This window comes from Anticarsia gemmatalis, chromosome 8 (assembly GCF_050436995.1).
Source record: "Anticarsia gemmatalis isolate Benzon Research Colony breed Stoneville strain chromosome 8, ilAntGemm2 primary, whole genome shotgun sequence".
Taxonomy (NCBI): Eukaryota; Metazoa; Arthropoda; class Insecta; order Lepidoptera; family Erebidae; genus Anticarsia; species Anticarsia gemmatalis.
Window position 1 is genome coordinate 6514850 of NC_134752.1, and position 15520 is coordinate 6530369.

The 15520-nt window shown below is 34.2% G+C and overlaps 2 protein-coding genes across 5 annotated transcripts; one reads left to right on the forward strand and one right to left on the reverse strand.

Moving 5' to 3' along the window:
* Window positions 1-1507: 1507 nt before the first annotated feature.
* On the forward strand, window positions 1508-13597 carry dco (discs overgrown casein kinase 1). Of its 4 annotated transcripts, XM_076117351.1 has the most exons (9): window positions 1508-1915; window positions 2303-2413; window positions 2925-3117; window positions 4129-4271; window positions 4524-4726; window positions 4819-4978; window positions 5219-5299; window positions 5832-5972; window positions 8839-9647. In XM_076117351.1, the coding sequence occupies exons 1-9, from the start codon at window positions 1825-1827 to the stop codon at window positions 9480-9482; spliced, it is 1767 nt and encodes a 588-aa protein (XP_075973466.1). In that variant the 5' UTR covers window positions 1508-1824; the 3' UTR covers window positions 9483-9647. The 4 variants fall into 4 exon arrangements, with proteins under 4 accessions (XP_075973466.1, XP_075973467.1, XP_075973468.1 ...); XM_076117352.1 differs by lacking the exon at window positions 5832-5972; XM_076117353.1 differs by lacking the exons at window positions 5832-5972; window positions 8839-9647 and adding an exon at window positions 8275-8807 and having other exon boundaries at window positions 1512-1915.
* LOC142974820 (L-xylulose reductase-like) lies at window positions 13594-15287 on the reverse strand. Its single transcript, XM_076117355.1, has 5 exons — window positions 15136-15287; window positions 14670-14922; window positions 14230-14344; window positions 13836-14038; window positions 13594-13753 (listed from the first exon to the last, which is right to left on the reverse strand). Exons 1-5 carry the CDS (start codon window positions 15185-15187, stop codon window positions 13642-13644), a joined length of 735 nt encoding a protein of 244 aa, XP_075973470.1. The 5' UTR covers window positions 15188-15287; the 3' UTR covers window positions 13594-13641.
* Between the last annotated feature and the right edge of the window lie 233 nt (window positions 15288-15520).

Below are 15520 nucleotides of genomic sequence, written 5' to 3' on the forward strand. Positions count from 1 at the left end.
TTCGTTGCTTTTGTAATCCAACATCAAGTAAAGTTGGAGTTTTCTTTTGTTTATTGCGATGGTTTTATGCTCAATTCCGCTAGTAGAACAGTATTAAAAAAGTTAAAAAAGGACTTCCCGCGTTTTTTGATGTCATATCCGTTCAACATCACAATCTGGTGACATCACTTCATAAGTATTGCCATGTAAGAAAAAATAAATATATTATCCTAAAATGTTTAATTATCTCATTATGTTATTTGGTAGAATATGTTGTAGGTGATAGCTAATTGCGCTCACTGATCAGTAAGTAATAAAGTGGGTTAAGCCACCTTGGCGTGGGCATTTTTCAGATGGGTGGCTGCATAGAAGTATTTGAGCTGAGCGATTTCGTGCTTCGGAGGGCAAGTAATAGACAAGTCGGTCCTAGTTGTTGTTAATATTAGGTCGTGGAAAAAGTCTTTTCGCATTATAGTATGTATGAACTTGTAATAAAATCTTTTGTCTACACAAAAAAGCTCGATATTTGGGTACCTCACGAAATCACTGAAAGAAACCTAATGAACCGTGTACGAATGAGAAATGATCGTGATTCTTGAAGCCAAAGAGATTTTATTACAAGTTCATACATACTATAATGCGAAAAGACTTTTTCCCCGACTTAATAAGATAAACGTCGTTAAGCTATGTAAAAGGCCTTCTGGCGGCTTTGACACTAGGTAGACCACTAACCATACAATTAATTAATGAATTGATAATTAATGCAATAATCATGCGTTTTTGAATTCCATATACCCCATGCATATATCCTAGGCATATATATATTATTTCATTTGCTCTAGTATTCTTCGTCTACTCCCTCTTATTATGGTACTATAATCTGTGTTAAAATATTATACCTATGTAAAAGTGCCTACTAGTGTAGCAGTGATACCAAAGCGATATAAATTTTTTCCTACCATGCAAGTCATTTAGGGTTTGAACTCTGGCTAATCATTGACTTTTCTGAGTTGTCTGTACGATAGAAGTTAAAAATAAGAGATAGACATTGAAAATTTGGTATGAAACCTTCTATGCCCTGTTATGTATTCCTTTAAAAGTTTTGAAAAATCATCAACTCTATTTTGGTTAGTATAATGGATTGATTAAAGCTTCAAATACGACATAAGATTTTCATATAATGGAGTGTATTTTTAAATAATTTCCAAAAATATTCACCTACCTACTTTATTTCATACATTAAAGCGTCGTTTACACCAAAAGCTAAAAAATTTCGTTCTAGTGAATTGCTTCAGTTCTAAGTAAAGATATCCTTACAAAAAAAAACTTAAATTTCATGTTTTAAATATCATTCCTCGAACATTGTAATAATAATAGTTTTCTTTATCTTTTTTACAAAAAATATTCTTATTTGGTTAAAATAAAATCATTGTGTTCTTTTATAATAGAAATGTTGCCAGATCAACATTTAGTAAGAAATTGTATAATCGATTCCATTTGATTGGAGTTTACTCGATTTACTCGATTACAATTTGCTGGCTGGTTGAAAGAGCGAGAGCGAACCGAGCGAGTATCAATCAACTGATTGTCTACGAAAAAAATCCTCATGTGCGTGTGTAGTTAGAATATATCAATTTTAGAGCAATTTTGAGTAAGAAACTTTATACGCGGCTTAAGATTGAAACAAGAAGTACTAAATGATTTGAACTCGTCGAAAGAAAACAGTTTGTAACAAATTCCACCCAAATTAAGTTACATACTTCACTTAGATACATTCTGCGTCTATCGCAATATGGCCGTCCTGTAATGATTTGGTGGCCAGTAATATTATTGTGAATTCGTTGTATGCTAAATACCAAAATGGAGCTTCGAGTCGGTAATAAATACCGACTGGGCCGTAAAATCGGTTCAGGATCTTTTGGAGACATTTACCTGGGTAAGTCTATAATGAAATTATTGTAAACAAAGAAAACTGATGAAGTCGTAGACCAGCTGCAGTTTTTTTCGGTTTAATTGCCTTGCTTGATAATGATTTCGTACCTGGGATGTGAAACTATAAAATAAGATTCGATAGCTCTGTATCAGTTTCTCATGTACCTCCTAAATAATTTAGATTTACTTTTACATGATAACATGTGATTGACTATTGAATCCCTATTACTGCTTTTCTTCGTTTTTTGTATGCAGCGACCTATCAACAGAATGTACACATTGTTATATATACACCCACATTATTATTCTGGCTCTGCATTGATATGATTTATTTGTTTTAGTTGAGGACTGAATGTCTGATAATTTGTAATTATTTTAAAATCTTTTCCAGGAACAAACATTGTCACCAAAGAGGAGGTAGCTATAAAATTAGAATGTATAAAGACAAGGCACCCACAATTACATATAGAGAGCAAATTTTACAAACTTATGCAAGGAGGTGGTAAGTAACTGAATAATGATTGTTATTTTAAAGACAGCAGCATATATAACTAATAGTGTTCTATAAGTAAATGTGAATAGCTTTAGTATAGACCTAAAACATAGCTCCATTTTGATTTCTATAGTACCTATATGTTCTTAAAAAACAGTACATTATGTGATATATAGTTAATACTTAATGATAATTGTTGAAATACAATTAATAACCAGTTACAACTTCTGTACTCTAATTGTGTTGTCACAATCATTAGGTTTTTGTATATTGATTTCAGCAATACCTTTAGTTATTTTGTTACTAGTTCTGTTACTGTCTTCATTATTTAAAAACCTAAAATCTAAATGAAATCATCATGATTATAATTATTATTTCACTGTGTGCTCCAGATCTGTTGCATTTCTTTGTATCCATCATTATATTAAAAGCTGTGATAAGATTGTGCATGGAAATGTTACAATGCTTGTGAAAATCCTTGAACATGCAATATTATTACAATTGTTTTATCTTTTAACAGTTGGTATACCTGCAATAAAATGGTGCGGCTCAGAAGGTGACTACAATGTAATGGTAATGGAACTGCTGGGCCCCTCTTTGGAAGACCTGTTTAATTTTTGCTCTCGTCGTTTCTCACTCAAGACTGTTCTTCTTCTTGCTGATCAACTCATCACTCGTATTGAAGACATTCATTACAGAAACTTCATACATAGGTAAATAATTATACATTATACAGTTTGATCATAGGTTATGTTTAACACTTTGAGTATTGTTTGAGTACTTCAGTAATTATATTAAAGATGTGTCATTCTCAAGGACTTGATAAGATTTTCTTGTTTCATAGCTTGTACACAAGAACATTACTAAGCCACAACAGTTTAAAACTTATCAAAGAGGAAAAAGCACATTGCTACAACATATTATTTCAACTGAGTTTATTAGCTTTAGCAGGGTAAATTAACTATATTCTCAGATTGTGATTGGTTGTAATAAATTACCAGTCTGTTAGACCTTCTATAGATATTGATATGCTTGATATCCAGGTCATCTTCTATTTTATCATTTTTGCGTTTTGCCATTATCAGTTACGTATGTGCAATATAAAAAGTGATGATAAAATCAAATGAGTATGATTGCTAGTTGAGCGAGCATCAAGCAATCATGTGAGTCTAACTGACCTACACATAGAGGGGTGAGAGATAAAGTGACTACCTGTTTACATCATGTATTATTGACGTCTTGTGCTACTGAATAGTCATAAATCTTTAATCAAACATACACTACTCACTGTGTTTATTTGTATCTTTTGCTTCTTGTTTTACATTTGTATATTAATTAAGATCTTTTGTATATTCTTTTTATAAATAAGGCTTGCTTATATTTATCTCTAAACTCTTTAGTTTGTCTCAACAAATGTTAAAAAATTTATTATTTATATTATCTCTAGTACAATAATTAGTTCATGTTTAATGGTATGCAATAGTTCAACAACAGTATGATGTGGTTATTCAAGCATACTTATCCATAAAGGAAGAAAATAAGTTATCCTTAGTTTTAGTCATTCAATGAGGAAATATTTGCTTTTTTATTAGCAAGATCTATTAAAATTTTATAAGCAGTGTTATTCTACAATAAGAGATTTATAAGATGCATCCTCAACAACACATACCTTTTCAATTTTAGGAGTCACAATCTTAATATTAACTGATTGTTTTTGTTTGCAGAGATATAAAGCCAGACAACTTTCTTATGGGATTAGGTAAAAAAGGGAATTTAGTGTACATTATAGATTTTGGCTTAGCAAAGAAGTACAAAGATGCACGCACACTACAACATATCCCATACAGAGAAAACAAAAACCTGACGGGTAAGCAACTTACTAACTGATATTCTTTGTTTTAATGTATCTATACCTATTTTAAAAGATTTCTGTAACTTCTTGGACTATAAATCCTGTATCTTTAACCAACTAGGTACCTTTTTTTTTTAAATCAATCATTTTAGTTTAACAGATATAAACCATGTCAAGCATATACAAACTTAACAAAGTGTATATAGTTATTATTGATATCAAAAGTTTTTAGTTTTCAAAACAGATATCCTCTTGTTTTGATTTCAGGGACAGCAAGATATGCATCGATAAATACACATTTGGGTATCGAACAGTCGCGCCGCGATGATCTGGAGTCATTGGGTTATGTACTCATGTATTTTAATCGCGGAAGTCTGCCGTGGCAAGGGCTCAAAGCTGCTACCAAGCGCCAGAAATATGAGAGAATATCTGAAAAGAAATTATCCACACCATTCGACGAACTTTGCAAAGTAAGATTATATTGAGGATATTTTATTCTTACAAATAAAGCATTTAAGACGTATCTAACATTAATTTTGGTTATTGTAAATCTTTGTTACAGAATCATCCTATCGAATTTCAACTGTATTTAAAGTACTGCCGACGACTTCGCTTTGAAGAAAGACCCGACTACAGCCACCTACGTCAGTTATTCCGCACACTCTTTCATCGACAAGGATTCACTTATGATTATGTTTTCGATTGGAATATGCTCAAATTCGGTAAGACAGTATTGCTATTTGCAATTTTCTTATTTTTAAACAGTAATATAATTCATTTTTAATGTGGCTTATACTGTTTATTCTTGTTAGGCTTAGTGGAAATTCAATTGAAAAGTATTCAGAACACTAACCAGTTGAATATTGATAAAGAAGCAATGTTTCATGCTTATTCGTAGATTAGATTTACATTTTCGTAATATTTAAAATCATTTAAAATCTTATAATATTTTGCATTTTCAGGAGGGCAGCGCGGTAACTATCAATCAGGTGGCAACGACCGTACATTAAGACGTCACGAACAAAATCAAGAACAAGAAAACAGTAAGTAGATAATATATTTTCTCATTGTATTAAGTAAAAGATGCTTATCATCATCATAACTATACAATAACTGCAAAGAGGATGCGCAATTACAAAATGAAATGCAGACGTAGCTAGATAAGTCAATTTGATTATTTGAAAACATTGGTGATCTAATCTATACCAAATTATAAGTCTTAACAACAAATTATTATCAAGGCCTTACCCCTCCCTTATTGCGGGAAGAGACCCTTGCTAAGCAGTGCGACAGTAATGGATTAAATAAATTATTATTAACACATATCAATCAATAAATGTAAAAAAAGAAGTCAAAGCCTATTAGGCCTCGTCCCCATCATACACGGCGCGGTACCGTCACGGAGCAACGTCACGACGCCGCCGCCGTGACACGGCACGGCGCCGCAACGCAGCACGGTGCCGCGAACGGTGCGCCGCTTGCCTCTATTCAGTTGATATTTCTTCGTTGGCGATAGCGCATGTGTGTAGAACAAAATGGTGGAAAATATCGATCTTGACTTCTTTATTTCGTTAGTGGAGGCACGACCAGTGCTTTGGGATAAAACAATTGAAAATTATAAAGACAAACATCTAAAAACAGAAGCGTGGAAAGATGTTTGCCGTAACATTTTCGAATCATTTGATGACAAGGACAATAAAGAAAAAACAAAACTGGGTGAGTACTAACTATTTATTTATCTTTAATGTTTTCATGGAAATGTTTTAATATAATATCAGTATAACGCTAAGAGGTTTAAGAAAATCAATGGTCAATATTATTACAATTTAGAATCAAGCGTTAGGTAGACGCGGAACAAAGAGAACCATCTCATGTAATGCCCGTGCTTACTTGTCTCTGTCACACACATTGATATTGTTATGGAGACGCCTCGCGAACGCAAGAACATTCGTGAACAAACACGCGCCGACGACTGACGATCTTTTGTTCCGTGACTGGTCTCGAGCTATATTTTGCTTAATTGCCAACTGAGCGCGCCGACATCGCTATTAAAGTATTTAGAAAATTCGTTTCTTATATTAACTGGATTTGCTATAGAGACGTCATCTATAGTTTGTTGCAAGTGTAAGTCAATAAGGGAGTCATCAATATACAGTTCGTCGTACATTTTACTTCCATCCCGAGATACAACAAAATTGTGCAATACACAGCATGCTTTGATAATGTCTATTGCAAAATCATATTTTACGTTTAAAGGCCTGTGAAATATGCGCCATTTATTGGCAAGTATGCCAAAAGCACACTCGACATTTCGTCTGGCCCGACTCAAACGATAATTAAAAACTCTTTGATCTATATTCAAATGTTTCCCTGAGTATGGACGCATTAGATTGCTCATTAATGGTAGGCCTTCATCTGCAATAAAGACATAAGGCACTGGTTTCTGAAGGCCTGGTAAGGGTTTTGGAGCTGGTATGGGGAGTCGATGTTGCAATAATAATTCGTATAGTTTTGTGTTCTGGAAAATTGTCGAATCGCATTCTTTACCATATGCTCCTATATCGACATATACAAATCTGTATTTAGAATCAACTAGTGCCAGAAATACGATAGAATTATAGCCTTTATAGTTGTAAAATAGAGATCCACTGTGGGCGGGACTACAAATGCGAATGTGCTTCCCGTCTAAGGCCCCCATGCAATTTGGGAAATTGTTTTTTTTATCAAAGTCTTCCGCTATTTGTTCTATTAGGTCTTCAGTTATTACCGGCATACATTCAGATAAAAGAATGTCCCATATAGCACGACATACTTCTCTCACTATTCTGCTGATTGTACTTTTTCCTCGATAATCTGTAAATTCCATATCTCTAAATGAATTCCCAGTTGCTAGAAACCTGAAAGAAAAAAAAAATATACATTTTTCTTAGAACAGGGATACCATAAACTGTTAAGGCGCTGGTAGACGCGAAACTAGCGCCACCAATTGATTAAAATCGATAATTTAATTGGTGTGATTGTGTGAAATTATTATTATTATATTATTACTTATTGTCACGAAATGCTAGCAGGCAAAGTACGTTTTCTCAAGAACTTATTGAAGGATATTTGATGATATATTCAGAGTAGTGAGTTAGTTTAGCTACATGGAACTGAATTATGGCTGTGAATATGTATATGAATACACTTCGATAAGTTCTTGAGAAAACGTGCTAAAAATAATATTTATTAACGCCCTATTTTTTTTTCAATTGGTGGCCGCTAGTTCAGCGATTCCTGCCTTAACCGATTCCGTGCGGAGGTCTTTTTAGCAATCTTTAGTGCCTGGCGTCAAACAAAAATTCCATGATGCCTCTGGGGCACCAAGCGCCAGAGACTTTGATGATGCCCCTGAGGAATCATCCGCCATGAGTTGTAATTTTTAGCTTTTTCTCGTGTTTCCACTTGTTAAAGAATCATTTGCCATTATATATTGGATGTAAACGGTCAGTAAATTCGTTCAGTGCGTTTTAAAGTGACAATCTGTGTGTTTTTATGGAAATGGAAGGTGACTAACTAGTTTTTATCAGCTGTTGTAAACCTTCGGGCATTATTTTATGGATATATTTATTCAAAATTTTTATAAAGAATTTGTTCACGTACCATTTGAGTTTGCAGCGTGGTTTAACTCGTTTATAGTTATATTTTCTATATTCCAGTGTTTTGCAAATCACATAACCGAATGGCAAGTCCGATTCATTTTTTTTTTTTTGTTAGCCCGTACTGTCCCACTACTGGGCAAAGGCCTCCCCCATTTTCTTCCAGTCCATTTCAGTTCATTTTAGTCCGATTCATATAAAACAAAAATATTCTACTCGTAACCGTACGTCGTACTTACCTACAAACACTTACTTAAAGTGTTTTATTTGGATAAGAATGTACCGAAGTGTATTTTTATTGATAAAATATCTATGTCTACCTCTTTAAAAATGTGGAATTTGTTAGGCATTTAATTGACAATCTTTTTATTTTATTGTAGAGTTACCCAGAAAAAAAGTGAAATATATTCCTCAGTCAGAAGTCGAAACTCAATGCGACGATGACGACGTGTTTTATGAGAATTCACAAACTTATGACGATTGGAAACCAGAAGTGAATGAGGACAGTGAAATATAATTATAATCAATAATAAAATGTGTCTCGACAACTTGGTTTACAACCTCTGAAGTTTGCTTATTTACGAAATTACCTGAAACGAACACTGTAGGCATGATATTGATGACAAATAAAGACACTTTTATTTACGGGACTCTTTTGACAAATGTCGTTTTAGCCGAGTTTTTTATATTTTAGTTTTGTATCCTCTCGGGCACCATACGCCATACGCAATAGATTTACATGGTGCCTGTGCGGCATCATCCGCACGGAAACGGTTAAGACAGCTTTTCTTAAGTTGAGCTACTTTGACAGCTTGTGGAACGAGGTCTGTCAGTAGAAATATTATTGGAATCTTAAACTTATGTTATTGGGCCCTCGCTGCCCAAACCTATGATAAATATATTATGTAGTCATGAATAATTATTCGAATATTTTTATGTTCCAGGAAATGATGTAGTTAAAAAATGGACTAACATAAGAGACAACTACCAAAAATACTTGAAAAAGCAAGAGCTCGCAAACAAATCTGGAGCTGGTGCAAAAAAAATTAAAGAATACCATTTGTTCAAACAGCTTATGTTTTTGAAAAGAAACGCACCTAATCTAACTGACAGTGGTATAATAGAAGAGTCTGAAGATCCAGAGGCAAGTGAAAATATAAGGTCTCGTTACAAAGCTCATACTTTGCGTAAAAGAAAATACTATGAAGATGATTTTGAGAATGAAATTCTCCAAAGTTTGAAAAATGCAGAAAACAGACACGTTTCATTTTTTAAATCAATTTTACCATTTCTTGAAAAACTAGGCGACCACCAAACATTGACGTATCAAAGTCGCGTAATGCAAATATTGTCAGACTTCAATCAACCCACATATCAATACAATCAACCATCATACAGCGGCTACCAAACAGCATTTCAAAGTGGCTACGAAAGACCACAACAAACTACAGCGACTTATCAAACAACTCGCAATCCCTCTGCAAGCATCCATGGCCAGACTTCGCCAAATTCAACCATAGAAGACATATCACATAATTTAAGCGATGTCTTATCAAACACACAGGAGTCCGAATACGATTTTTCATAAATTATCTAACATTGTGCAATTTAATTTAGTAAAGTTTGTTTTTGTTAGTAAGTTAGTAAAGTTTGAATTTATATACCGAAATAAAAGAATTATAAAGCTTTTGTAACACAATCTAATAATTTAAACAATATTATATAGATAAAAAAACAGTTTGATTTATGAAAAGTATGTTTTATTTCTTACCTGATGGTTAAACCAAGCATTTCCATAGGATCAACAGGTTTTCTGAACACAAATCGTTTTTGTAAACGAGGTGCTATGTTGGTAAGCAATTCTTCAAAAGTTGGTATGGTCATTCTAAAATAGTCAAAAAATTTCTCGTTCCCACTTAATTTTAGCGCTGCATATTTCCTTTTGAAATGACCACCGTCTGGGTTCATTGTAGAAATATACGGATTTACCCAAAATTTCCTCTGTTTCTGTTTCTTTTTCATTCGTCGTCTTAGCAACAACAAGAGAATAATTCTTTCGCGATCCATATCCAAACAAGGACGTTCGAGCGCATCAACAGCAAAATGTCTACTGAATAGGGGCGCACCGTTCGCGGCACCGTGCTGCGTTGCGGCGCCGTGCCGTGTCACGGCGGCGGCGTCGTGACGTTGCACGGTGACGGTCCCGCGCCGTGTATGATGGGGACGAGGCCTTAGGCATTAATCATCAGTGTTGCTGTACTGTATTATAACTATGTGAAGTGTGTGAACAGTGTAGAGTGGAGAGATAAGTTATTAACTATGTGTAACGTACGTGTTCGCAGCGGCGGGCGCGGCGGGGCAGCCCAGTACCACGGTGGCGGCCATCTCTGAGTGGCGGTGAGGGATCTCGCTGTCGTCGCAGTGTTAACACCACCACTCTGGAACCACGTTCGTATTTGTGACCTGCATGTTCTGTTCGTCCGAACAACAACATAGACTCGATATATTCATGTACTATGACGGTGTGTTTTAACGACGACTTTATCACGTCATCGAACCGCGCGGTAGGAATTGAGGCGCGAGCGTCGACGTCGCCCGACGTTGCCACGTTTCGAGAATAGATTCTGTATTAAAGTAAGGAAACAATTTTGTATGCATTCGTGTTAACATTCATATTATTGTAAATTATTTAATTATAGAGTAAGTGTGATGATGAGTGGGCCGTAAGTGGAGAGATTTCTCTCTGTTTGAATGTGACTCATTTAAGCATAGGGTTAATTGATAGGCCTACCCATGCATCATTGTACTTTATGCTCAGTTATATTTAGAAGTAAGATACATATTCTATGATACTGGTAAGGTTAAAGAGTAAATAAAATTGTCAATTGGTCCCAAAAAAATCGGTTGGAGGGCCTTGACTATTTGAAACTTAATAGTTGTTACTTGATGTTACAAATCATTAAGAGCATCGGATAGTTTCTGAGTATTCTTGAGTTGGCACAAGTTGTAGCCTTAAGGATAAATATGTTGCCATGTTCATTTTTGAACACTATAAAATCTAATACTAAATCAATGAGCTTGCTATAGCATTCCAACTATATTTTGAAATAGTTCGCTTTTGTGTGAACATGGGGTGTGATGTACTGTATTGTCTGTTATTTCTTGTTAGAATTGAAATAGTATGCAGCTTGTTTTCAATATTCTATATGTAGTGTTATTTCCTGCTGTTTAATGTTATACTAGTAATATACTTCCTCAAGCTGAAATTCGCCAAAGCTATCGTTTAATAACTATTTTCACCTAGATATTGAGGTTTTCTAATACATTTCTATGATAATATTTGCTATCAAATTAACTTTCCATCCAAGATTCCCTAAGGCCGATATTTTTGTGGAACCAAATGTTAACAATGGATCCTATCAGCAGGCTTTAAATAAACTAAATTACTTTATTGATTGCTGATTCTGATAGCTTTTCTGTTCATTGTGGAACTTGTTCAGACATGTTATTTTTGTGCAATATAATAATTTTGTTTCTTGTTTAGTTCTTTTCAATACAGCTTGTATTGAGTTTAGCATTTTGTCTTCCAAGTTGATTTAGGTTTAACTAACTTCCACATGATGTGTTGAAAGAATAAGATAAGAATGTCTGCGACATATTAAACCATTTGTTTATGAAAGTAACAATGAGTGAACCACAGTCCAGTTTTCTGTCTTTACCTTGTTGATGAAGTCATTTTTTGATTGATTCTGTATTTTGGATAGGCGGCCTAAAGTGGTAATGTAATTGTCAATCTACAAATTATATCCAACCACTGCCATAGTTTTATCTAGGTAAGGTTATTCGAAAATAATGTTGGCCCAAGTATTAAAAGCGCTATTTAATACTGAAATATTATTTAATATTGATTGTAAAATATTTTAAATTGTCAAAATTTTCAAATAATGTGAATACTAACATTTTTTTACAATATATAGTGCATGTAGTTGTGTCTACATTGCCATTTAGTACTATTTTCTTTCTTTTAATTATCTGATCAAGAACTTCAAGGAATCTATGATCTCATGTAAATTACCAAATTTTTCATACATTAATGTACCTAGTTCAATTAAATCTGTTACCATTCTCATATTCTGTCGAGATGTTTTTGACCATTTGCTTTCATTGCAAAGCAGTAATACGACTTATTCTCTGTCAAGATCTAGCGAATGTTATAAAATATAAATAATTTGTAAATATATGGTTTTAAATGTGTAATACGATTTTTTATAAAATGAATTCTCATTATTTTGGATCGCAGGTGTAATCGTAGCTACCATCACCTCTTAATATGACTGAGAATTAGGTTCAATTTATGTAAATATGGTAATATATTAAATTCATTTCAAGGGTTTACATCGCAAAGCTTTGAGAGATTTAAATCATCCTGTTGTATAGGGGTTTAGTTAAGGATAAATCAATCATCTAAGCTTTATTTTGATCAGGCACTTGAGAATATGACATCGTAGCCATATTGTCGACATTGTAGCCATCATTTTATTGTTCAGTTACTGATTTATTGTATAATTAATCTACATTATTCTAAGTTTTACTCCATATTAATTAGATCTACAGGGTATTTTGTAGCATTTTGAGGATATCAAATTAATTTTCTGTTCAATTTAATTTTAAAGACAGTTCAAAGTTTTTTACGCAAATGTCAGGCGTCTTATTTTTCAATGCTGTGCCAAGGTTGATAGCAGTGTATTTTAGCGTTTACAAATATTGCGTGTTTAGTTAAAGTCTTCATTTAGGAGAGTTCATACGTTAGTACCCGAATATTTTATCGATATTGTGTTACTAATTCTTATGAATCTATATTAATTATTGTATATTAGATGTTTTCGTGTTCAATACATGGAGGCGGCAACGATGTGTGGAATAGAAGTGTCGGTCCGGGCGCGCTGGCGCACGGCGGTGTTCAGGCGGTGCTCAGGCGCCGGGCTCTGCGGAGTAGCTGATAATGTCCTGTGCTTGTCGTCAGTGTGTGGAGTGCGCAACATGTATCTCAAATGCTTTGGCGAAAAAGGTCGTGGCTTGCTCCTATCGTTAAGTGTACGCTATAGACGACGAAAGACTTTATGGACTTAATTTTGTAAATAATAATTTTAAGTCTTAGGTAAGCAGACACACTGTTTTTTACAATATCCTAGGTAATGGAATAAATACAAACATAACTGTTGTAGCGTTAATGTCGATGAAATTATTTTGCTGTTATCGTATGTATTTTTTGTAGATTCGTGTCACATCCGATCGATGTCTTCTGGATCGAAACTATGTCTACCCCGATGTTAAATTTTTCTTCGTTTACCGATAAATAGGGGAGGGGACAATTCGAAATTAGTAGTGTTAGAATGAATAATGGACGTAGAAAAGGAACGTGGCTAATATTGCGTAATTTAAATGTGCGTTGCGTTTTGTTTCCTCCGATGATGGCGAAGTAAATTGCGCTTATAACATGAGACTAATTTATTTCTAGTAGTCTAACCACGTTACTTTTTGTTTACGTTATTATGAGGTATATTTTCTCTTAACTACATAATTATGTGCTAGCCTATCATAGCATATGCATTATAAATAAATTGTTATGCTTGCATTGTTTTCTATGTCCAGTATGTATAAATTCCTTTGGCACAATAAACTGAGTAAAATAAGTAAAGCATTTTTCTTAATTTTTATTTACAAATAAGATAAAAATATCGTATTTTCTATGTAGCTAGGAAACCTCCATCGACTGGTAGATTAACTCCAGATATCATGCTTGCACTGCTGCTTAGTAGGAATAATACTGCATTAACTACCTCTTGAACTTCTCCAAACCTAAAAAATAAGTCAATGAAAGCTTGATAACTGATGCACCAGAAACACATTATCTTTACTAGGAAATCAACTATAAAATTACCTTCCAAGGGGTATTTTAGATAGCATATCCTTTGATTTTTCTGGCGGAGACCACACCCTGCGACCTAAATCAGTCATTATTACCGTGGGATTCACGGTGTTAGCACGAATACCATGCGGGCCCAATTCCAAGGCCATGACTCTTGTTAAAGAATCCACTGCACCTTTGGAAGCACAGTAAGAAAGGTGATCTTTCAGAGCAGCCTGTAATGTAAATTAATTCTTGTTATTATAATGTTGTTTATTTTGACAGTGTACTACCGTGACACAATTACTATTTATAAAAAAGAATTATTTTTTATTATTTAAAAGAGAAACCAAAGCGTTTACCGTTTACATTTTGAATATAAATTCACGAACCAATTTAACTAAGAATTCATGAACTAAAAACTTACTTTCGATGCTTGGGAAGAAATGTTGACTATAGAACCCTTTACATTGTTCTCGATCATTTTCTTTGCTACTACTTGACTGATGTTAACAACAGCCTTTACATTGACTGTCAGGGTTCTAAAACAATTTCCGTGTTATTTATCAAGAGCCATGAGTCATGAGTATGTGTATGATGTAGCCACTGATATATTTTAATTCATGTAAAACATAAGCGGTACCATGAATAATGTAATTTTATAAACATACCAAAATGAGCACATTGTCGGAAACTATGTCTTGCATCTTTAGGGGATGTCAAGGAGTCCTAAAGCATGCCAAATCATAGTTTCCGCCAGCGTGCGCTTGCATGTACGGATGCAAGAGGTTCCTTTCCTTGCCGATACCCATAATGGGTGCTGGGCCTTACTGTTTTATTTAATTGGTAATAAGACTACGAACTTACACATCCAAGCTAGCTGCTGAACAATCCAAAAATGATTCGATTTTAATTACGCCTGCATTGTTCACCAAACCGTCGAAAACTCCTAAAGAATCGACGACTTTCCTAGTTTCGCTCCAGTCGTTCAGATCTACATATGCGATGTCTATTGAGGGGTATTCCTTCTTCAGTGTGTTTAAGTTGTCAGCATTGTTAGATATGATAACAACATTTGCACCGAGTCTCCATAGTTCGAGGGCTATTCCGCGCCCGATGCCTGTAAATCAAAGTGCAAGGGTTTAATTTCACTGCTATGCAGAACATTCACCTATGATAAATAATCTACTAATTATATCGTTTATCTTTGGAATCTGGGTAGATTTACAGATATTTTATATATCGAATAGAGCGCTGTTAGCGTTTTCACTCTTATTTCTTTTTTAAATCATTTATTAATTTCAGTTAAAACTATGCCTTTATAATCACTCACCTTGGCATCCACCAGTAACCAGAATCCGTTTTCCTTTGAAATATTTATCCATATTTGCGAACACTTGTGTTGCGACTAAGTTTGTTATTTATGCACAGAATATAAAACGCCTACCTACAACTCGAAGTTATCGCATGTGATAAACTTAGTTATCTTAATTATTACGCCAGAACTAAGTTTACGACTTGATAACACTTCCATTTGTTTACAATTAAATAATTGAGTGCCTACGTAAGTGCCAACCTATTATGAAAACAAGTGTACCTTATCAAAGGTTTATCGTTAGTTTACCTAAAATTGGACAACATATCCATTCGATATTAATTTATCTAAAGGCAGAGGGGATCCTCTCTGGAATTCAGTGTTTCGTAGGATCAGGCGAGTA